At 46.9% G+C, this 22,319-nt stretch overlaps 1 protein-coding gene across 1 annotated transcript; it reads left to right on the top strand.

Moving 5' to 3' along the window:
- Positions 1-3,219: 3,219 nt before the first annotated feature.
- Positions 3,220-21,692, top strand: MAP1LC3B (microtubule associated protein 1 light chain 3 beta). The gene is made up of 4 exons (XM_075939929.1): positions 3,220-3,399; positions 8,677-8,732; positions 10,696-10,802; positions 19,825-21,692. The coding sequence occupies exons 1-4, from the start codon at positions 3,360-3,362 to the stop codon at positions 19,997-19,999; spliced, it is 378 nt and encodes a 125-aa protein (XP_075796044.1). The 5' UTR covers positions 3,220-3,359; the 3' UTR covers positions 20,000-21,692.
- The last annotated feature ends 627 nt before the right edge of the window (positions 21,693-22,319 follow it).

The raw sequence follows: 22,319 nt of genomic DNA, 5'->3' as shown, positions 1-22,319 counted from the left end.
ATAAAACTGAGCTCTGGAGAAATGTTTGGCTAGAGTTTCCCCTACAATATGTACCAGTTCCGACTTACATACAAATTCAACTTAAGAACGAACCTACAGTCCCTATCTTGTACGTAACCCGGGGACTGCCTGTAGATGGTATCATGAGCTTTCGTGGGCACAGCCCACTTCTTCAGATGACCGGAGTTTTGAGTTTAGGATGTGCAGACCCAACAGATCAGAGTAGACAATATGTGGAGTCCTTACAGCCTGTAACTTAAATAATATCATTGAGCTCTCTAGGTGGTTTCTTGATACAGTTGGGGGAAATGACCCATGTTACCAAACCTGATTGGGTCTGGGACTGTTGCTTAGCATCTCTGAAGAATTTGAGATCTCTTTTTTCCCAGAAAGGAGTCTCTTGCTTATTTTATGTAGCCACCCATCTTTAGGCTAAGGGTCTGGGAAGCGCAAAATAATGACTAGAGATGAGGATTGCCGATCAGATTTGTCATAACAGCATCTATATTTTAATAGTGACATTTAGTTTGTGCAGTTCATAGATGTTCTCTGAGATGTGGTCAGTGTGTGTGCATGGGGTGAGCAGGTGATCTCTGAAAAGGAGAATGGAATGGGGAAGAGTGAATTGTTTTAGCTATTATTTAGCTGCAGGAGCTTCCTGCATAGATTGCAGAACAAACTGAATCTAGACCCAGAAGAATAGTAATAGAGATGTAGCCGTGTTGATCTGAGGAAGTGGGTCTGGCCCACAAAAGCTCATCACCTAATAAACCATCTTGTTAGTCTTTAAAGTGCTGCATAGTCCTCTCTTTTGTTTCAGCTAGACCCAGAAGCTGTGCGTACACAAGTATTTACTTCCTATGCTTATGCTACCACAATGCAAGTGTGATGGACACCATCTCTGCTAATAAGGGACTGAATTTGGGAGGGACCTCTAGAGCTGAAAGCATGAGTCTTAAGCTATAACGACAAAGAGCTAGGTTCGATAACTAGATAACTACAGGTTGTAATAAATCCATATCCTGTCTTGATCAGATATAGGCTTTATCTACACTTAACAATTTAAAGGATAGCCACAGCAGCACTTTAAACTGAAAGTGGGGCCATGTGGCACGAGCGCTGGGAGAGCTCTATGTAAACCACACTTGCGAGGGGAGTACCTAACAGCACTGAGGCTGTGTCTAGACTACACCTCTCTGTCGACAGAGAGATGTAGATTAGACATGTCAAAATTGCTAATGAAGCAGGGATTTAAATATCCTGTGCTTCATTAGCATAAACATGGACGCCATTCATTTTTTGAGGATCTGTCGAAAAAGGGTTTATTTTCGACAGATCCGCGTCTAGACTGCCTTTTTTTTTTTCCCTCAAAAAAGCTCCTTTTAGAAAAAAGCGGTGGCCATGTTTATGCTAATGAAGCACAGGATATTTAAATCCCTGCTTCGTTAGCAATTTTCACATGCCTAGTCTACATCTCTCTGTTAACAGACATGTGCAATCTAGACACAGCCTGAGAGCACAGCTCCCAGTGCTATAACCTGGTTCACACCATCGCTTTACAGTACAGCACTGTAACTTGCTGTGCTCAGGGTGGGCATGGAAGTGATTTTTTCACATTCCTGATCCAGAAAGTTACAGAGATGCACAGAGGAAGACAAGTTACCACACAATGGTTAAACTATACTAATTTAGCACAAATAGAGTTGCAATGCAGTAGTGCCATGGTTGGAAACATAAGGACAATTCTAACATGGACAAAGTCTGAGTGGTCTCTGTATGGTATAATTAAACCCACACTGCGGCATTCAGCTACAGGATTTGTTGAACCCAAACAACATGGTTTGGCTTTACTAGTGTAAGACCTGTGGGAGGAAATTACATGGAGAAGGCTACAGTTGTCATGGGGATATTTATATGGGGGTGGGAGTACAAGGTGTTGGCATTTGGCGGATGTTGTGGCAGGCATGATGCCAGGAGGCAGCTTGTGGTCAGTGTGGGGCTGGTAGAGGGGGGTCGCTACATGTGGGGATTGTGAGACACACAGGCGGCAGGCATTGTCAGGCGAAGAGATGGTTGGCTGGTGCTGGTACCGTGGGAGTGGCTGATACAGGTACAGTGAATGGGTGGGGTTGGGGCACCGGGCTGTACGGGTGTGACACAGCTGTGGGTGGGGCATTAGTAGGTTGTGAGGAGAACAAAGGGGCACTATGGCAGTGCATGCAAGCTGTGTGTCCCCACACACTGGGCCTGTGGTGGGGGAGGAGAGTACTGTGGGGGAGGGGAGCATGCAGTAAGGAGGGAGTTGGAGGGGGTACCAGTGTGTGCAGGGTGGTGGGGGAGGAGAGTACTGGGGGGGAGGGGAGCATGTAGTAAGGCGGGAGTTGGAGGGGGTACCAGTGTGTGCAGGGTGACGGGGGGGGGGGAGTGGGTGTGCCTGTGGTGGGGGAGGAGAGTACTGCGGAGGAGGGGAGCACGTAGTAAGGCAGGAGTTGGAGGGGGTACCAGTGTGTGCAGGGTGACGGGGGGGGGGGGAGTGGGTGTGCCTGTGGTGGGGGAGGAGAGTACTGCGGAGGAGGGGAGCACGTAGTAAGGAGGGAGTATCAGTGTGTGCAGGGTGGTGGGGGAGGAGAGTACTGCGGAGGAGGGGAGCACGTAGTAAGGCGGGAGTTGGAGGGGGTACCAGTGTGTGCAGGGTGACGGGGGGGGGGGAGTGGGTGTGCCTGTGGTGGGGGAGGAGAGTACTGGGGGGGAGGGGAGCACGTAGTAAGGAGGGAGTATCAGTGTGTGCAGGGTGGTGGGGGGGGAGAGTACTGGGGGGGAGGGGAGCACGTAGTAAGGAGGGAGTATCAGTGTGTGCAGGGTGGTGGGGGGGGAGAGTACTGGGGGGGAGGGGAGCACGTAGTAAGGAGGGAGTATCAGTGTGTGACGGGGGGAGGGGAACATGTCGGGGTGTGCCCACACGCTGAGCTTGCGGTGGGGCGGACAGTACTGTGGGGCGGGCGCGAGGGCTTTGGCCACGGCTGGTGGGGTGGGGGTCCGAGGGGGGGAGGCGAGCTCCCCGCAAGGCAGGGCGGGCCAGAATTGCCTCGCTCGGGGCCTGTTACTCGGGGAGCGGTTTGTTACTCCGGCCGCACGTCACGACCACGTCCCGCGCGCCACCGCCTTCCCTCTCTGTTGCGCACGCGCACGGCTCCCCCGCCACACTCCAGATGGCGACGGGGGAAGGTCCGCGCGGGGCCCCGCCCCCTGTGACGCACGGGTCAGCCGGCCCTGCTGGGGTGGGGGTCGAGGCAGGGGTGGAGTGGCGCAGCCAGTAGCCGCTGGAGCCGGAGCGGGCCGGGCCGAGCCGAGCCGTCGCCATGCCCTCCGAGAAGACCTTCAAGCAGCGCCGCACCTTCGGTGAGGCCCGGGCGGCCGGGGGGGGCTGTGTTCCAGCGCCCGCAGCTCCCCCCTCGCTGCGCTGAGGGAGGGGGTTGTACCCGGCTCAGCGCCCCCTCCCCCACCCCGGGGGGGGGAGGTGCTGCCCCCGCCCAACACCCCCCCTGGGCGCGCGGGGGACCTGCCTGCACCGGGGGGGGGGGGTGAAGTGCAGGATCCGCGTCACCCTCCTCGCCGCTTGTTGCTCCCCGACCTGCTGGTGTCACTTGTTGGGGGGGGAGGGGGGGCTCCAAGTGCTCGTGACCCGACGGGCTGCGGCTTCTCCCAACACCCGTCTGGCTCCAGTTCTCCTCCACGCGTGTCCTGGCGCTGACAGCAGGAGGCTCGGCTCGCGAAGGGGTCGGATACCCGCATTGTTTCAAGGAGTGGCCACAAAAGGCTGCCCCATGGCTGGGCTTGGCCCGGTGACATGCAGAAAGCAAGGGTGGCACTGCAGTCGGCCTGGGAGGCTTGGCTTGGACATGCCCATGCCTCTCTTTATGGAAGCCAGGACACGAGGAGAGCCTTTGTGTTGTTGTTCGACTGCTGTCTAAACTGGTTTTCCTGCCTGCTGGAGGGGAACAGCCTTCCTGCCACACTGCAGAAAATGAAAGTAAAGGTCGGAGGGTGGTTTGTTTTCATTTTGTATGAGCTGCAAAGTGGTACTTGTTCCACATCAACGGGCAGGGAAACCTGCCTGTGGGCTGGCAAGCAGGGCAGCAATGGGACCACACTTTCAAGTGGACAGAGACCCTGAAAGTTGTTTGTTAGAGGGGTTTTGTGGCATGGTGGTGTTAACTTGCACCAAAAGGATGAAATGCACTGCAGAATTAGATACTTTGGCTGATGATGGTGCATGTCCATATAATCCTGCAGAACTTCCAGGAGCCTGTCCCTTACGGAGTTAGGCATATAACCCCTTGCTATCACAATTTGGCATCCAATTTCTGATGTTCTGTCAACATGAGAATTAAATGCTACTGAGTTTTGACTCTAACATGGAAATAATTCCCCACCTAAGAATTTGTAAGCAGACTAAAATGCATTCCTTGCATCTCTGCTTAGTTCTTCAAAGGCCACTGAGCATAAAATATACTATTTAATGTTGGCTGTGGAAACCAGATTATAGTCCCTTTCAGTAAGCACAGGTTTAAAACAGTTAACTAGAATGGTGCTAACACACTTCCTGGTTAAGATAGAGCCAAAAAGATGGAAGGGCTGCATTCTGCAGTCTGTTCATATATTGATCAGTGAGGAGGGCTGGAATGCCATCAAAGGTCTGTACTGGGACCAATACTGTTCAACCTATTTATAAACGATCTGGAGAAAGGGATAAACAGTGAGATGGCAAAATTTGCAGATGATACTAAACTGCTCAAGATAGTTAGACCAAAACAGACACTAAAGAGCTTCAGAAAGATCTTACCAAACTAAGTGATCGGGCAACAAAATAGCAAATAAAATTTAATGTTGAGAAATGTAAAGTAATGCATATTGGAAAAAATAATCCCAACTATACATACAAAATGGTGTGGGCTAATTTAGCTATACCTATTCAAGGGAGAGATCTTGGAGTCCTTGTGAATAGTTCTCTGAAAACATCCACTCAATGTGCAGCAAGTCAAAAAGCAAATAGAATGTTAGGAATCATTAAAAAGGGATAGAGAATAAGACAGAGAATATCTTATTGCCTCTATATAAATCCATGGTACTCCCACATCTTGAATACTGCATACAGATGTAGTTGCCTCATTTCAAAAAAGATTATATTGACATTGGAAAAGGTTCAGAAAAGGGCAACAAAAATAATTAGGGGTTTGGAATGGGTCCCATATGAAGAGAGATTAAAAAGACTAGGACTTTTCAACTTAAAAAAAGAGGAGACCAAGGGGGGATGTGACTGAGGTCTGTAAAAATCATGACACATCTGGCAAAAGTGAATAAGGAAAAGTTATTTACTTGTTACCATAAGAACTAGGAGTCACCAAATGAAATTAATAGGTAGCAGGTTTAAAACAAAAGTAAGTTTTTCTTTACTCAATGCACAATCTTTACTCTGGATCTCCTTGGCAGAGGATGTTGTGAAAATCAGAACATTAACAGGGTTCAAAAAAGAACTAGATAAATTCACGGAGGTTAGGTCTATCAATGGTTGTTAGTCAGGATGGTCAGGAATGGTGTCCCTAGCCTCTGTTTGTCAGTGGTTGGAAATGGATGGCAGAAGAGGGATCACTTAATCAATTACCTGTTGTGTTCCCTCCCTCTGAGGCATCTGGCATTGGCTATGATTTGGAGACAGGATACTGGGTTAGATGGACCTTTTGGTCTGACTCAGTCTGGCCATACTTATGTTCTTATCTTTTTATTGTTCATAGAGCCTCCATTTATTTAAACAAGAATAGGTAGCACAGCCTGTTCCACTTGAAGTGCAAAGTTTTCTATGTAAAATGAAATTGATGGAAGTAATTGATCCATACTCTCCTGCTTCTGCACCTCCAGTCTCTGGGTTGGCACAAACTACACTCAATAGCCTTTACTCATCCCCACTCTCACATCACTCACAACACAGGCACTAGCTAGAGCAGGGGTGGGCTGTAATTTTTGATGGGGGGGGGGGGGAAGCAGGAATGCAAAAAATTAGGGAAGTGATCAAGTGCTACACTCTTCCATGATATTACTGGAGGAGGTGTTTGGTCTGGGATGGAGGTTGGGTGAAGGAGGGAGTTTTGGCCTGGGGACTAAAGTGTGTGTGTGTGTGTGGGGGGGGAAATGTAGGGGTTTGGCTTGTAATCTTCGGCAGTGGTCTGGGGTACAGGAATTTGGGTTGTGACCTGGAGCAGAGGATGGGGTGCAGGATCTGGGAGGGGATCTGGGGGCAGGAACAGGTCAGAGGGTTTGGGTTATGTGGGGCAGAGGGCAGGGGTGCCAGAGGCATGGTCTGGCCAGGAGACTTACCTGCCTGACTCCTGGCCAGAAGTCTCAGGCAGACTCCCTGCCTACCCTGCCCTCATACTGGCTGAAGGGAGCATGTGGTCTTTGAATAGCTAGGAGGGGTGAGGGAGGGTGCATTTCGGGCAGCTCCTATTGACTAGAAACCGTCCAATGGGATTGTTCTGTGGGAAGGGGGAATCTTGTGAAGCCTCTGCCCCCTTCCCCAGGCTCCAGCTGTATTTTGCCCAGGCCTGAGCTAGAGTACGAGATCTCTGGCAGATCTTACCAATATAATCTGCCCTTTCTCCTGGAACCTCAAATATCAGTAACTTCCCTCCAAAAGCCATTCTTCCCCCTTATTCCTATCAACAGCCTTAGTCCCAGATATTCAGTTCAGATAGGATGGCAGCCAATTACTTGCCACTACAACTAATGCGGTCAGAGTACAGCTTTTATCTGCAACCGACAGACCTGATTTTGAACACACAAATCTCAGATTAGTCTGGCTCCCATTTTGTGCTGCTTCTAGTCCATGCTAATAGCATTAGAACCGGACAGAATTCCCATATGAAAACTCCTCTATTTCAGTAGAGAATAGGGATGTAAATGGGTAGCTGGTTATCTGGTAAACATTGCCTTACTGGCATGCTTACTGGGGTAACTGTTAACCGGTGGCTGGCTGGGCTGTAGGCAGGGGGCTGCTCCAACCAGCTGGGCCTACTGTGCCAGTGGCTGGTTAAATATATTGTTCAACCGGTTAAACTTTGAAATAGGATTTTATATACCTAATAGGAAAGCTACTAAAACCAAGTTTCATTGCTTGGTTGAGGATTACTGTTCCCTCTCTCTTTACCTCCTCCCTGTAACTCTGCTATTTCTGGTAAATTTAAGACTTGATATTGCTAAATGGCATACTTCTGTCCTCAAACATGGTGATGGTAGACCCTAAGGACTGAGGGTTGCATTAGAATATCTGGAACTCTTCCCTATGAAGTGGTGCTGGTCTATTGACTGGAAGTTAATTTGGGTACTTAGGGATTTGAGTAAAAGGAAGTTGGTTTAAAGATCTTAAGTTTTGGGAAATCATAAATTCCTACACATCACTGAAGAGCTCATCTTTACAAGCTTTAGCTTTGCTTATTTCTTGTTTGAGACTAAATTTGATTTGAAAATCATGAATCACATGTGCCACATGTCATTATTAATTATGTAGAAAGCTTGTATATAATTGGTGGATGTATGAGGTCTTAGCAGTAATGAAAGGGCAGTTGTGAAAAGCAGAATGACAGGCCAGGTAACCTGTTTTTATCTTAGAATAAAAGTTACTGGACTGGGTTGATAGGAGAAGAGGAGCCATTAGCAACAGCTCTGAAGATCTGTTCTTACTACAAGAGGCTGCTAATACATCTAGGCTGTGCTTTAGCATACAGTCTTTTTTTTTTTCTCCTCCAGGAGGTATTTATAGAGGGACATGGCCCATAAGCAGAGAGAACTGGAGGTAAAGTCTGAGTTCACAGCAAATCCAAATTCAGGGTTGGTGTAAGCAAGCATGACTGACTTTAGAGTAGTTGCATCATTTTACACAAGGTTTGACTTCTGTATTGGCTCTCTGTGTTATATCTGTGCTAATAATACCTCCCTTTAAAAGGTAATGAGACTTGTCTTACAAACCGGCATGGATAAATACTGAACAAACCAGCATTTACAGAACAGCACCATCAGTATGGGTGGTGATATGCAATTAATAAAAATGTGGTAGTATTAGTTACATTTTTATTAGATATGCCATGAATGTACATTTTATTAGAATATACAGTGTAAGCTGGTGTTAATCTAAGAGCTAGGACTACCTGAAACATACCACTCCAGCCAGCAACTCCCTTTTCAGGAACACAAGATTAAACCAAGAATAATATCATGTTAAATTTCCAAAACAGGAATATGGTATAAATGTACAACATGACTTGCTGCAGCAAATTCACATGATTAAATGTTGCTTCATTGGGCCTCTCATTCTGCATTAACATAGTTTAGAGTTCTCAACCAAAATTACTTTAGTAGTCATCTTGCTGGTCACAGAATAGAATAGAATTGTTAACCCTGATTGAAGAGTCAGTATGTATCACTGCTTTGTTTTAGACAATTGCCTACTCTGAACTGGTTGTTTATTCTTTTAGTAACTACTTTCTCACTTCTTCCAGTAGCAGAAAATCTGCTAACAAGTAAGAGCCTGAAGAAATAGCATACCTTGTATCCTTGAGGCTTAAAACAAAACCAATGTGATGTGTATCTGGGCATTTAGATAGGCAATTGTTTTTCCTCCCCCAGAGCAAAGAGTAGAAGATGTGCGACTGATTCGAGATCAGCATCCAACAAAAATACCAGTAAGTAGAGTTTTTAATTCTTCCTTTCCATGACAAGAAAGGCAAGTAAAGGCCAGAATGTATCAGACACACAGGATTCCTGTAGGAATAAAAGATTGTCCTTTCGGGGTGACCTGGTCTTGAGGAAATAATCCTCAGATAGTCAAACATGTTAGCTGGTTCAGCTGCTAATCAGGTGACATGGGCTTCTTGTATGTTTATATGGTGTAAAGCTACTTGTAACAGAACACTTCAGATTTGGGCCAGTGACAGCTCTAGGTGCAACTCCCTGAATGCAGAAACTGAGCAAGTGTCTTTCTAATACAAGAGTGCTCAGTAACTCCTGTCAAGAGTGTTACTCACAAGAGCAAAATATAACTGTTTGAATTACATCTAGGGATTATAAAACCAGTAGTCCTGTAGCACCTGAGAGACTAACAAAAACATATATATAGTATCATGAGCTTTCGTGGGCAAAACCTACTTCCTCGGCTCATCTGAGGAAGTGGGTTTGCCCATAAAGGCTCATGATACTATATATTTTTTGTTAGTCTCTAAGGTGCTACAGGACTACTTTGTTTTTTTTTGTTACAAACTAACATGGCTTACCCCTCTGAGACATAAGGGTTCATACAGCAAAAATGTGCCTCTGCTACCTTAGATAGAGGCTCTTTTTCTGGAGACCTCAGATGTCTGGTGGGAGTGGTTCTTCTGAAAGACTGACTCTTGTTCCTCAACTCACTTGTTTCATCTATACCAGTGGTTCCCAACCTTTTTGATACAGGGGACCAGCAAACCCATTCACAAACTTTTGGTGGACCTGTAATATTATATTTGCATATTCATTATGCAAATAATGGATATACAAATAAAACATTATCGTTCTGCCAAAATCCCTGCCCCCCAGTGCCAGCCCTAATCCTTTGAGCCCCCAAGCCCTCTATGAACCCCAGCACCAGCCACTGACCCCAGAAGCCCCTGCACCCAACACCTGCAATGCCAGTCTCCTTTTGAGCCCCTCAGTGTCAGTCTCCTGCCCCTTAGAGCCTTCTACCACCAGACCCCTCAGTACCAGCCTCCTGTTTCCAGAGCCCCACTGCACCCAACCTCCCCCAGTTCTAGCCCCCAATATTAGCCCCATCCCAGTACCTGCCCCGCCCCCCTCACTTATCCTGCATGGGCAGCCTGGATCATGCCTTTGCAATTGCAAAGCAAAACAAAGCTATCCTAGTGTAAAATGAAAAGGAAGCTATGCCAAGAGGGATACCATATTGTTAATTTTTCTGAATCATCGTTCTTTGCATGATGATTACCTTTCTTTCGTGTCTTGGTGTAAAACTATATTTAGAGGACGTTAATAAAGTGTGGGAGACACCTTGTTTCTCTGAATACAACAGCAGTAATTTAATCAGGGTTATCCCCCTAATTTGAGGTTTTTGCTCTCAGATGTTTCCCAATGCTGAAAACTGATACGTTGTAAAGGAATTTCCACTGACTATAGCATCTGATTAAAAAAAACAAGTCAGAAAAAAAGAAACTTTCCACTGTTCTGGGCTACTTTCTAGTGAAGTGTGAGAAGACTGTTATACAACAGGGCTGGTTCACCACTTAAAACAAAATGAAAACTGAAATGACTTGCATCTCTGACTTTATTCCTGGGCTGAATTGATTTCTCTATAGCCAAACTAGTTCTGTTCTTTCTAATTGAACAAAGATTCCCTCTGCCACTAGGCAAGAAAAATACTAATAGTTTATAAGAAGACCCCCGTTTAAACTTGTTAACCAAGTAGAAAGGACTGAACAGAAACATACATATCTGTAACTAGACAATGGTGGAACTGCAACTCCTAAAGTAAAGTAGCTACTTACTGACACAGTTCAGTAGGTTCTGTTCTTGAACATTTAGTAATAAACCAAGTAAGTCAAGAAAAGCCCCTGCACTGCCTTATAACTGCTATTTCAGAGTTTAATTGTTTCCTTCCAGGTGATTATTGAAAGGTACAAGGGGGAGAAGCAGCTTCCAGTTCTGGATAAAACAAAGTTCCTGGTACCAGATCATGTCAACATGAGCGAACTAATCAAAATAATCAGGTATGTTAAGGACTTAGAGTATGATAAATCAAGAGTCATAGCTCAGTGTTAATCTGTTAGCTAATGAATACTTTGGAAAACTGATAGGGAGATGCCATCAAGCACACCTCCTTGTGATAGAGCATGGTCTTGTAGGCCTACTGCAGCAATGGAGAACCTTTTTTGGGATAGGGACCACTGACCCACAGAAGAAAAGTCAGTTGAGGGCCACACACAAGTGAGAAGCTAAACCAGGGGTGGGAAATAATTTTAGAAGGGGGGCTACTTCACACATTTTTGAAGTGGCTCTGGGCTGCCCCAGAAGGGGCAGGGCCAGGACTCTTCCTGTGCTCCCCCACCCACACATCCTGATTGGCTTGAGGGCGAGAGGTGTACATGAAGTCTTTGACCCTTCCCCAGCACCTAGAGAGAACTGCCAGCTGTTTTGAACAGCTGGCGGTTCCCTCTAGGTGCTGCACACCCCTAGTAGCAGAAGGAGACTTAATGTGCTGTGCTCTGCTCTGTCTTCAGGCCAGTTAGGACCTGGGGGTGGGAGAACATGTGAAGTCTTTGCCCCCTGTCCCCACCCTGCAAGGGGTACATTGTGCCTAGAATGAACTGCCAGCTGTTCAAATCAGCCGGCAGTTCACTCTAGTGCCGCTTCCTGCTGGTGGGAGGAGACTTCACATGTCCCAGGTATGGATTGGCCTGGGGGTAGAGGGGCGGCCGTGGGCCAAATCAGTTGGCATGGCAGGCTAGATCTGGCCAACGGAGGCTCTCTTGCCCACCCCTGAGTTAAACCCCTCCCTCCACCTCATTGACCTGGGCCCCAAGTGAGAAGGGGAGGGGGGGGGAGAAATGAGAGATGTGGCCCCCAACTAAGAAGCAGAAAGACACTCAACTCATTATCTTTAGGCTCCAACCCCACAGTGAGCAGGCACCAGGTGACAAGGCTCAGGGCTTACTCTGAGGGCTGGATTAACTCTTCTGGGGGCTCAGGACAGTAGATTTTGTGGAACCCTCTAGGCCAGTGGTTCCTGAACTTTTTGGCATTAAGCCTCCTTTTTGATTTGAGAAACCCTCACCCCCCCTCCCAATAGCAGCAAAACTCAAGTGGCCTTTTAAAGGCAGAGCAGGCATTGCCCTTTTAAGGTGGCCATTTTGAAGTCTGCCACAGCCAGCCTGAGCAGATGGACAGACCAGGCTCTTTCTTGGGGGGAGGAGGGGGAAGAGACTGGGTCGTCTCACGCCCCCCTGGAATTTCTTCACACACACACACCCCCCCCTTTGGGAACCTATGCTTTAGGTTTTAGAGTGGTGCCAAATGTGCGGAGTTCCGTGAGCTGGGAGGGGGCTACAAGGGAGCAGGCTGGGAGGGGGGGGGGCTGGTAGGAGTGGGGTGAGTGTGGTGGGGAATTGGGGCACCCACCTGGTGCAGTTTCTGGGAATGGCATAGGTGGTCCTATGCCACCCCGTGCTTTTGGGCACCATTCTCTGCTGCTGTCAGTGGCTGCAATTCCTGGTCATTGGGAGTGACTGGGGTGAAGCCTGCAAGAAAGTGCAGGAACAGAACTTGTCTGAACTGCATTCTCCCTGGGGTCGGGGGAACAGCAGTGGACAGAGCCACTTCTTCCCTCCTGCCAGGCAGTCTGTGGGCTGGATGCAGCCTGTGGCTTGCCTTGATGGAGCACTGGCTCCCTGCTACAGGATGGGGAGGAGGCAAAGACCCAGGCTGGATCAAGGCAGGCTGCAGGTTCCCTATCCTTGACCTACTGCCATCTGTCTCCCTCTTTGGGTCTTTCAGAGACTTACACAAACCTAGGGATTGAGAACAAGATGCTCAGTTGTGGAGATCTTACTAATTCTTTTTACAGAGTACAGCTCCTCTTTCCACTCCTGTTTAACACAGTTAGTCCCTAAAGTCCAACCTTTCAGCCCTATGGTTAAGACTCTCAACTTCAGGAGTCTTTAGCATGTCTCCTGAAGCTGGATTACTATGCAGGATAAAGACAAGCACATCTGATCAGGCATCCACAGCTCCCTTCGAGTAGGGTTACAATTCAGGCTAGGTGTAATCCTCAGCCTCTTTTTACTTACTGCTTTCATTTGTCCCCTTGGCACGGTTATAGGTCAATATTGTCACTTCTGAGTCTTGGGTATAGAATCATAGAACACTAGAAATGGAAGGGACCTTGAGAGATCATCAAGTCCTGTCCCCTGCCCTCACGGCAGGACCAAGCACCATCTAGATTAGGGGTGGGCAGTACATTTTAATGGGCCACTCCCAAGATTTTGGAAAGTGGTCAAGGGCCGCATTTCTACTGAGGGGCTTTGGGGCCTGGAACAAAGATTGGGCGCAGAAGGGAACATGGGGTAGGATACTGAGGTGTGTGTGGGGGGGTGTGGCGCCTGAGGGGGAGTTGGGATGAAGGAGAGAGGGTTGTGATCTGAGGTAGAGGCTTGGGATGCAGACTCCAGGAGGGAATATGGGTGCAGGAGAGGATTCTGGCCTGAGGGAGAGACTCTAGGTGCGGGGTTTGGGAGGGAGTTGTGACCTGGGGAAAAGGGATACAGAGAGTTTGGATGGTGGCCAGGGTGCGGGTGCCAGAGGCAGGCTCTGGCTAGGAGGCGCTTACCTTGTCATCTCCCAGTCAGCAGCTCTGAATGAACCTGAAGGCTGCAGTCACAAGCTGCTCCCATGGGGCTCTGCTCCAGGCAGGGTGAAGTAGGGGGAGGAAGGAAGCTTCATTTGCTGCCAGCAAAATATCTCAGCTGCTGTTGATTGGAATCTGGCCAGTGGGAGCTGAGACACTTTTCTGAGGGGCGGGACAAGAGACAGCACAAAGCCTTCCTCCTCGCTCACACAATAGAGCAGCCACATTTAAAGCAGCTGCCACTGTGCTTAAGGGTCCCAGCGAGGCAGCTGTGGGCCAGATCTGGCTTGCTGGCAGCCTCTTCTCTACCCTGGATCTAGATCATCTCTGGTGGATGTTTAACCTGCTCTTAAATATCTCCAATGATGGAGATTCCACAACCTCCCTAGGCAAAATCTATTCCAGCATTTAACCACCCTGACAGGAAATGTTTCCTAATGTCCAACCTAAACCTCCCTTGCCACAACTTAAGCCCATTGGTCCTTGTCCAGTCCTCAGAGGTCATCAGAGAGTAGTTGCTCTCTCTGGTAGTACTTTCTTCCAACTGAGCACTGGTAGCCTTTTATCAGGCTTAGGCACTCATTAGTCAGCTGCCCAGGTGATGTTAATTAACTCCATAAAGGTATGTTGAAATGCCTTGTTCCAGTAATGTAGTTGGAGAACTCTGTTTACCCATTTCATACTTGAATATGGAGTTTTGTTTTGATTAGGTACCCACTTCTTTTTCTTTTTTTTTAACTACAGGCAGTCCCCGGGTTACGTACAAGATAGGGACTGTAGGTTTGTTCTTAAGTTGAATCTGTATGTAAGTCGGAACTGGCGTCCAGATTCAGACACTGCTGAAACTGACCGCCAGTTCTGACTTACATACAGAATCAACTTAAGAACTCCAGGCGTCCCCAAGTCAGCTGCTGCTGAAACTGATCAGCAGCTGATTCCAGGAAGCCCGGGGCAGAGCAACTCTGCCTAGGGCTTCCTGTAGTCAGCGCTGGTCAGTTTCAGCAGAAGCTGACTTGGGGACACCTGGGGCAGAGCAGCTGGGGTGCTGCTGGGTTGCTCCAGTAGCTCCGCTCCTCGGTGCTACTGGACCAACCCAGCAGCACCCCATCTGCTCTGCCCCAGGGTCCTGATTCAGCCGCTGCTGAAACTGACCAGCAGCGGCTGAATCAGGACCTGGGGCACAGCAGCTGGGGTGCTGCCGGGTTGGTCCAGTAGTGCCCAGAGCGGGCGCTGCAGGACCAATCGGCAGCGCCCCAGCTGCTCTGCCCCAGAGTCCAAAACAAAAGCCTGGTCTGCTGGGGGGGGGGGGGAGGAGCACACTAGCTGCGCGCCCCCCCCCCCCCCCAGCAGACCAGGGACACGGGGAGCAGAGCCGCAGCGGCAGCGGGGTGCCGCGCCTCTGAGGCTTTGCTCTGGCAAAGCCTCAGAGGCGAGGGACCCCGCTGCGGCTTCAGTCTGGGTGCCTGTGGTCTGCTGGGGACGGTCCCCAGCAGACCACAGGCACCCAGACTGAAGCGGCAGCAGCGGCGGTTCCCCGCGCCTCTGAGGCTTTGCTCTGGCAAAGCCTCAGAAGCGCGGGAACCCGCCCGGTGCCCCTGGTCTGCTGGAGACGGTCTCCAGCAGACCAGGGGCACCGGAGCAGCTTACGAACGGGGCTTTCTCGCCCCGACCTTCGGGGCGAGAAAGCCCCGTTCGTAAGTGCAGATCCGACGTAAGTCGGATCCGCGTAAGTCGGCGACTGCCTGTACTACTCTACTGGTTTGGTCTCCTTCAAATCGGTAATGAACAGACTGGTCCCTGGCTCCCTTTTAAGGAGTCGGCCACGGTAACACCATTTAACAAAGTATTCTTGTTTTTGTATCAGTGGCTATCAGTTAGAGCTGTAATATTTTTGATCAAAATTGTTATACCAGTACAGATTGGCTCTCTCTGGTCCAGCATCATTGGGACCTGATCGGTCCCAAACAAAAGCATTTGCCAGACCAGGGGAGATCTCCTGCCACCAGCCTCCATGTCCGTCATCTGCTACTGGTAGGCTGCCCCAGCAGGCAACCCTAACTCACCCTCTCCCCTCCCCCCAACCTGGCTGGGTTGCTTGTCAGGCTACTGCTGGCTCCGGCTCCTGCTGTGGGACTCCGTTCCTGTGCAGCTGGGAGCAGCCCTGGGGATGGGGCTCTGACCCTGGGGCTCCACACAGCCCCATCCTGTCCCTGCACAGCTGGGGGAAATCACAGGGCTCCAACCCCAACCTCGCACTCCTGGCAGCTGCCGGAGGGCTCCAGCCCCGCTCCCATGCTGCACCCAACCAGGCCTGATGTCCCGCCTGGCTGGCCTTCCTGGGCTCCCAGACTCTCCTAAACCACAGATGTTGCCAGACCAGAGAGTCCTGGATTTTGGAGGTACAACCTCTACAACTGCTTCGCTTCACATTTGAGAATAGCTATACTGCCATAAAGCATCTCTACCACTATAGCTGCATCCAAACAAGGGGGCCAAAGCACTTTGTTGGGTCTCACTGAAACAGTGCTCTGTGTGTGCATGTGCGTGTGCAAGAGAGCTAACAAACGCTAATTGAAAATGTTGAATCCCATAATAGTCGTGCACTGTGGTGCTTTGATATCCATGCTGCTTACAGAGACTTTGGCTGGATATTGTAATGCTTCAGAGGAAAGTCAAAGGAGAAGTTAAATAGAAACACCGTAATATTACATTGCATCATAATGTCAGTGCTATGCAGCAGAGGAAATCCGTAAACAGCTCCCTATCTTTAAGAAGAGTCCCGTGCCTTTATATCCACAGAAATTACCCAAGAATATCTGCATTGATATATACATCTGCAGATATCTATGGATATCTGCAGATTTGCATGGTTCTAGATACAAAATTTGTATCCACATTTGCAAAAATGAGCTGAGGATATCCATGAATTTGCAGGGCTTTAAATATAAGCAGGGAATATTTGATTAGAGGGTAGTAAGTAACCATCAGTATTGGGTATCGTTCACCATTTGCATCTAGTTGATTGCTTCACTAATGTTCTAACTAATAGAGATAGAAATGTAGCCGTGTTAGTCTGGTGTAGCTGGAACAAAAAACAGGACTATGTAGCACTTTAAAGACTAACAAGAGGAAGTGGGTCTGGCCCACGAAAGCTCATCACCTAATAAACCATCTTGTTAGTCTTTAAAGTGCTACATAGTCCTGTTTTTTGTTCTAACTAATAGAGTGGCTATTTCACTGGCTGAACTGTAAATGTGAGTTGCTGCTTTTATAGCACTCTTTGGACAAACAATAGAGACCCTTTCCTTTGTTACTAACAGTCTGATAAGGGGGATTTTTACAATGTCATTGCCTAATCTTAATTCTCACATAAGGACAGTGGGAACTGACTTCAGAATTAGGATCCCAAAGTATTTTTGGAGCAGTTTGAAAGACTTTTTAATTAAGATCATGCTTGGGGCTTGTCTACACAGATGCATAGGAAAACTTAATCCAAATTAACTTTTAACTAACCTATTTTACATTCACACCAACATGTATTAAATCCCTTTGTGGATGCTCTTATTCATAATTAAGGTATCTTTAATTTGGTTTCTCTTAATTAATTTCCAAATGGAATTAAGGTAAATGAGTATAGAAATGGATTAAGATAAACCAAATAACTCTAAATAACATCCAAAAATGGATTTAAATTAATCTAAATTAACTGTGTGAATTTCCCTGTGTAGACAAGAATTTAGTTGTAAGGTCTCCCTGCTACTCAGTCTTTTTATCCATTTTTGTGCTAGACTTCAATGCCCATGAGTGACTTTTTACAATTGGTCTTGGTCTTACCCTTGCACTTTTGCATATACCAAACCATAGCCGCTCTGTGGGAACATCTTCCTGTGCTGTCCAATGGTTGTTACATTGTCAGCCTTTTGTACCCTGAGTGCTTAGAATTTGAGCTCAAGCTGGCTCGTCTGCTGTGCTGTAGCTAAGAGTACAGCAATCTTCTGTTTAGAGATGTGCAGCTGCACAAGCCAAAAGTGAAGTTGGCAGGAAGCAGCTCTGTCTGCTACCATGGGCCCACAACTACGCAGAGCGGTGGAACAAGTATTCATGTGCTGTTAGCTGTCTGCTGTGAAAAGGCAGTCGGACTCCTCAGCCCCATGCTCATGCAGATTGACAACCCATTAATTCCTTTTCAAGCCCTCCATTTTCCCTCACTTTAGTCCTGCACTTACCTGCTCCAGTATACAGCAGAAGGCTGTATACTCCAAAGCCTTAAGAATAAGCGCATTTGTCTTGCTTCAGTCATGTATGGGCAATGCTATGATTTCCTTACACCTCCCTCCTCCCCTCCGGAATATTGTAATGCATGTCATGGCAGAGGGGTGTGTGTGGGGGAACCAGGATATGTCACTAAGGGTGGGGATGATCTAGAGAATGAGGTAACCTTGCAGCTGTGGTTCCTGTCCCACAAGGGTGGGCCTGGCTCCCCATTCCAGGCATTGTGATGAAGGCAGAGGGCCACATTTTATTCCAGCTCGAGAGCTGGATGCACCAAACCCTCAGGTAGCCAGATTACAGCACTTGGAGGTTAAGGAGCTGCTGCTGCAGGGGTGACAAGATTTATTCAAATTCACAATTACCGTGAACACTAAGCTTCATGCCAAAATCCTAGCCGCCTGTGAGACCCTCAGTAAGGCTGTTTGGGTCTCTCCTCTGTAATCTTGTAAAGGCCAACTTGTTTAAAAATGTCAGGGTGCTTTCCAGGGAATATTAAACGAAAAGCTGTTCAGGTTAGGCCAAGATGGAATTTTCCAAGTGCTTGTGAAAGTCATGATTCCATCCTTATGTCAGGGTCTAACCTGGCTTTCCTGTTCCACAGCTTTGAAGGTTCTAGAGCTTGACTTTTCCAAATTGTGCTTGCAGATAAGCCATCCTAATCTCATTGTTTACAGTTACTTGATTTCAGTCAATGAGCAGTTTCTACACTAACTTTTGGATTTGTACCCACTTCTGTAAGAACTGGTATCTGCTGCCCTGGGGACATTTGACAATCTTTTAAAAATACACTAACAAGATTTTCTCTGCTTCCCCCCATCAAATGGATAATCAAGAAACAACAGAAGCTAACTACACAATCTCAGGTTTATCCCAACAGCTCTCCAAAACACCTGTCTCCTTTGCAAGAGGCAAGGTGGACTTTAGTGTCACATTGAAGACATACAGGAGTTCCACAGGTCTGAGGCCCTAATGGAGAACACCCTGCCAGCTACTATGGGGATTCAGATTATTGGGTGAATTTGGGCTCCAGTTCCATATTGTTACAATGAGAGGTTCCGTAACTAAGCCTAAATGCCCAAGTCTCTTGGACCTTTTTACATAAAGGCTGTGTCTACACTGGGCCACTTATTCCGGAAAAGCAGCTGCTTTTCCGGAATAACTTGAAAACTGTCTGCACTGGCCGCTTGCTTTTCCGGAAAAGCAATGACGATCTAATGTAAAATTGTCATTGTTTTTCCGGAAAAACTATGCTGCTCCCGTTTGGGTCAAAGTGCTTTTCCGGAAAAACTGTTCCGGAAAAGGGCCAGTGTAGACAGCCCAGTAGTCTTTTCCGCAAAAAAGCCCCAATCGCGAAAATGATGATCGGGGCTTTTTTGCAGAAAAGCGCGTCTACATTGGCATGGCCGCTTTTCCGGAAAAAGTGCTTTTCCGGAAAAGCACCTGCCAATGTAGACACGCTTTTTCCGGAAATACTTATAATGGAAAACTGTTCCGTTTTAAGCATTTCTGGAAAAGGGTGCCAATGTAGACACAGCCAAAGTGTTTCTGGCTCTAGGGCTGTGTCTACACTGCACCCTTTTTCCGGAAAAGGGATGCAGATTAGACACTTCAGTATAATTATTCTGTAGCCTCTGCATAGACACTTGAGTGCAAGAGGGCCTTTTCAGAGTTTAGTTTAACCCGCTTCCTAAGTGACAAGTTACATCGAAAAAATGGCACTTTTATACTGGAATAAGTATCTGCATAGGCAGGTGTGTCACACTATAACTATGCTGTTATAACCCCACTGGTATATTTGGCAAACTTTCCCATCTAGGTTTCCTACAAGAGAGACAGCCTCTATTTCAGGACTTGTCTGCATAGTGAGTTAGTGCAAAACAGCTGGGCTGTAAGTTCTCAAGCACGTTACCAGTCCACACGGACCCTGTGGGCATGCCTTGATGTGCTGCTTACAGGACTGCATTAATGCTCAGCAGGAAACTTGTCGTGTACATGAGTAAGTTTGCAAAGACAGCGTGCACTAACGCCGCATGCAGACAAGCGCAAAGTGAGCTTTTGTTAGAGGATACTGGGGTAACACACAGCTTTGTTACTGTAGCACTTTCTTTCTTTAACAGACGACGCCTGCAGCTGAATTCCACTCAGGCTTTCTTCTTACTGGTGAATGGACACAGCATGGTGAGCGTGTCAACCCCTATATCGGAGGTGTACGAAAGTGAAAAGGATGAAGATGGATTCCTGTACATGGTATATGCCTCTCAGGAAACTTTTGGAGTGCAATCTTCTGTGTAAGCCATTCAAGTGGCTTCTAGTCTAAGATTTTGGTTTTACCTTCTACACCCCAGGCCCACCCCAGGTAAAAGAAAGGGATGTCACCTACTTCTCTCAATACCGTAGCATAGTTTTGCTGTAGCAGGTGTCCTTCTCTTACCTTGCCTTGTTTGTGAATATTAAACAGCTGAGTGCGAGTACAGACAAGCATTAATCCAGCTTTGAAAACCTGCTGTCATTTCACACAGGCACGCTTGTTCTAAGTCTCTGGACTTCCTGAATAGAACCATACTTTGCACATTCAGATTGCTAGCACAAGAAACATTTGACTGACTTCAGTGATGCAGGAAATGGCAGTTTCCAGTAGCGAACTAAAGTGTGTGTGTGACATCTTTGTTTACTCCTCTTAGAGCAACTAGAAAGTGCTCCTTTTCATGGAAAGAGGGTTCCTTTTTCCATCATGGAGCAAATGTATAAGGGTCTAAAGTGTAAGTTTGTGTATATTTAGTACATCTCTGGAAGCATTTGCCTCAGTAGTTGCAGAAAGTCAGGGCAAGTGGTGATGGGGTAATAGTTTCCTGGTATTGCTACTGCATAAGATAAGATGCCAAGTTCTTGATTATTATTCATACCAAACCCCACAGCTTTACTCTAATTTTAGCAAGGATGTATATTAAGATTATTCCAGGCTAGCCCCTGAACACACTTAACATTAAGAGAAACCTCTATCTATTAAGAATCTTCTAGTTTCACTGACACAAATGGCTGCCCCCTCTGAGCTAGCTTTCAGTGGATAGTCCCTCCTAACCTGCGGGTCAGCTTTTTTCCCAGAAAATAATGGGGGTTGTTTGGTTAAAAGAATTTGCTTCCATGAACATGACTGGGTGATAAGATGGAGCCACTAAAAATGGGTAAAGCCCCCCTTGCGATCTTGGTCTTAGTTTTACTAAGATGCACCATTCCAGCTTATTTCTTCTTGATTACTGTTCCCTGTACTCAGCTAAAAGGTCATTTATAAACTCTTCAGTGCTCAAAGTCAAACTCAAAGACAAACTTTGTTTAAACACTGTTCTACTGAAGACATTGGATTCAAACATACAATTAAAAACATGAATCTAGCTGTCAGTTGCTTGTTTGTTCAGGTGATAACTAATGGGGGAAATGCTTTATAAACTCATTTCACATTCAGGAGTTTGTTTTAAAGTTATGAGGAACAACCAGCTAGTCTATCACTGAAGCTTCTGCCAATTGCATGGAGTTACTAGTATCATGAATAGGGATACATCCTATGCAGAGGGTTCTAAGTAGGATCAGTGTTCTGACACTGGAGTCGCTGTAAAGATTTGCAGGCTGAGATTTACCCTTGTATATCATGTGTAAGAATTAATTATATCTGTAAGTGGAAATTTACTTACTTCTGGGGGAGAGGCAGGAGAGAAGCAATACTACTGCATCTTGGCACTCTGTACAACATCCAGGTGTATAAATTGTATCTACACCTTTCTGCATGCATCTTGTTCACTATACTTATTTAATTTTTAAATGTTCATTGTTTTTTTACTTAATGTAAACTCTAGAAGCAGCTTGTCCTATGTTTAATTTTGTGTAAAACTGTCTTAACTCATGAGTCATTCTTGTAATTACTGTGATCAATGACTGATTCCTGTACAAATGTTGCTTTTTTTAAAAATTAATACAGTGCTTGATATGACAATCATAGTTTGAGTGGTAATTTAGAGACAGCCCTCATCTTATTTAAATGCAACAGCAATAAATGGCAGACACGTGTATTGGGGCCACTGTATGATTCCAGTATCCAGAGATGAATGATAGGTTTGTCAGTAGATCTGATGCTTAGGACATTGAACAACTATATTACAATAACTCTGCAGAAGGGAGGGGCCCTGTCACAATAGAAAGGGAGACGTTAGAAATAGAATGGCACAGGGAGCTTCCCCGAAGTCCGTCCCCCCCACAGTGTTCTTAAGGATGCATTATGCTTCTTCCACAGCAAAGACAATGAACTATTCACATAGAACCACACTAATAAAAACAGCTTGAATATTTTCTGCAGGGACAATGGCTGTTCCTATATCAAAGATTTTAATCAAAACTACTCCAACTTTAGCATCTCAATCTAGCTTTTTATCCCAAGGCTAACTTGTTTTAAATCTGTAGCATGAGTTACTATTCAGCCTTTTTCTGAGTTAACATACATGTCAGTTTAAAGAAATGTGTTTCACTTGGGATGAGATTCTACACCCCTTTACTCCAGGGCTGTGTCTACACTGGGCCACTTATTCCAGAAAAGCAGCTGCTTTTCCGGAATAAGCTGCGAGCT

Source organism: Pelodiscus sinensis, chromosome 12 (assembly GCF_049634645.1).
Source record: "Pelodiscus sinensis isolate JC-2024 chromosome 12, ASM4963464v1, whole genome shotgun sequence".
Lineage (NCBI taxonomy): Eukaryota > Metazoa > Chordata > Testudines > Trionychidae > Pelodiscus > Pelodiscus sinensis.
This window is presented reverse-complemented; position numbering and strand designations above follow the sequence as displayed.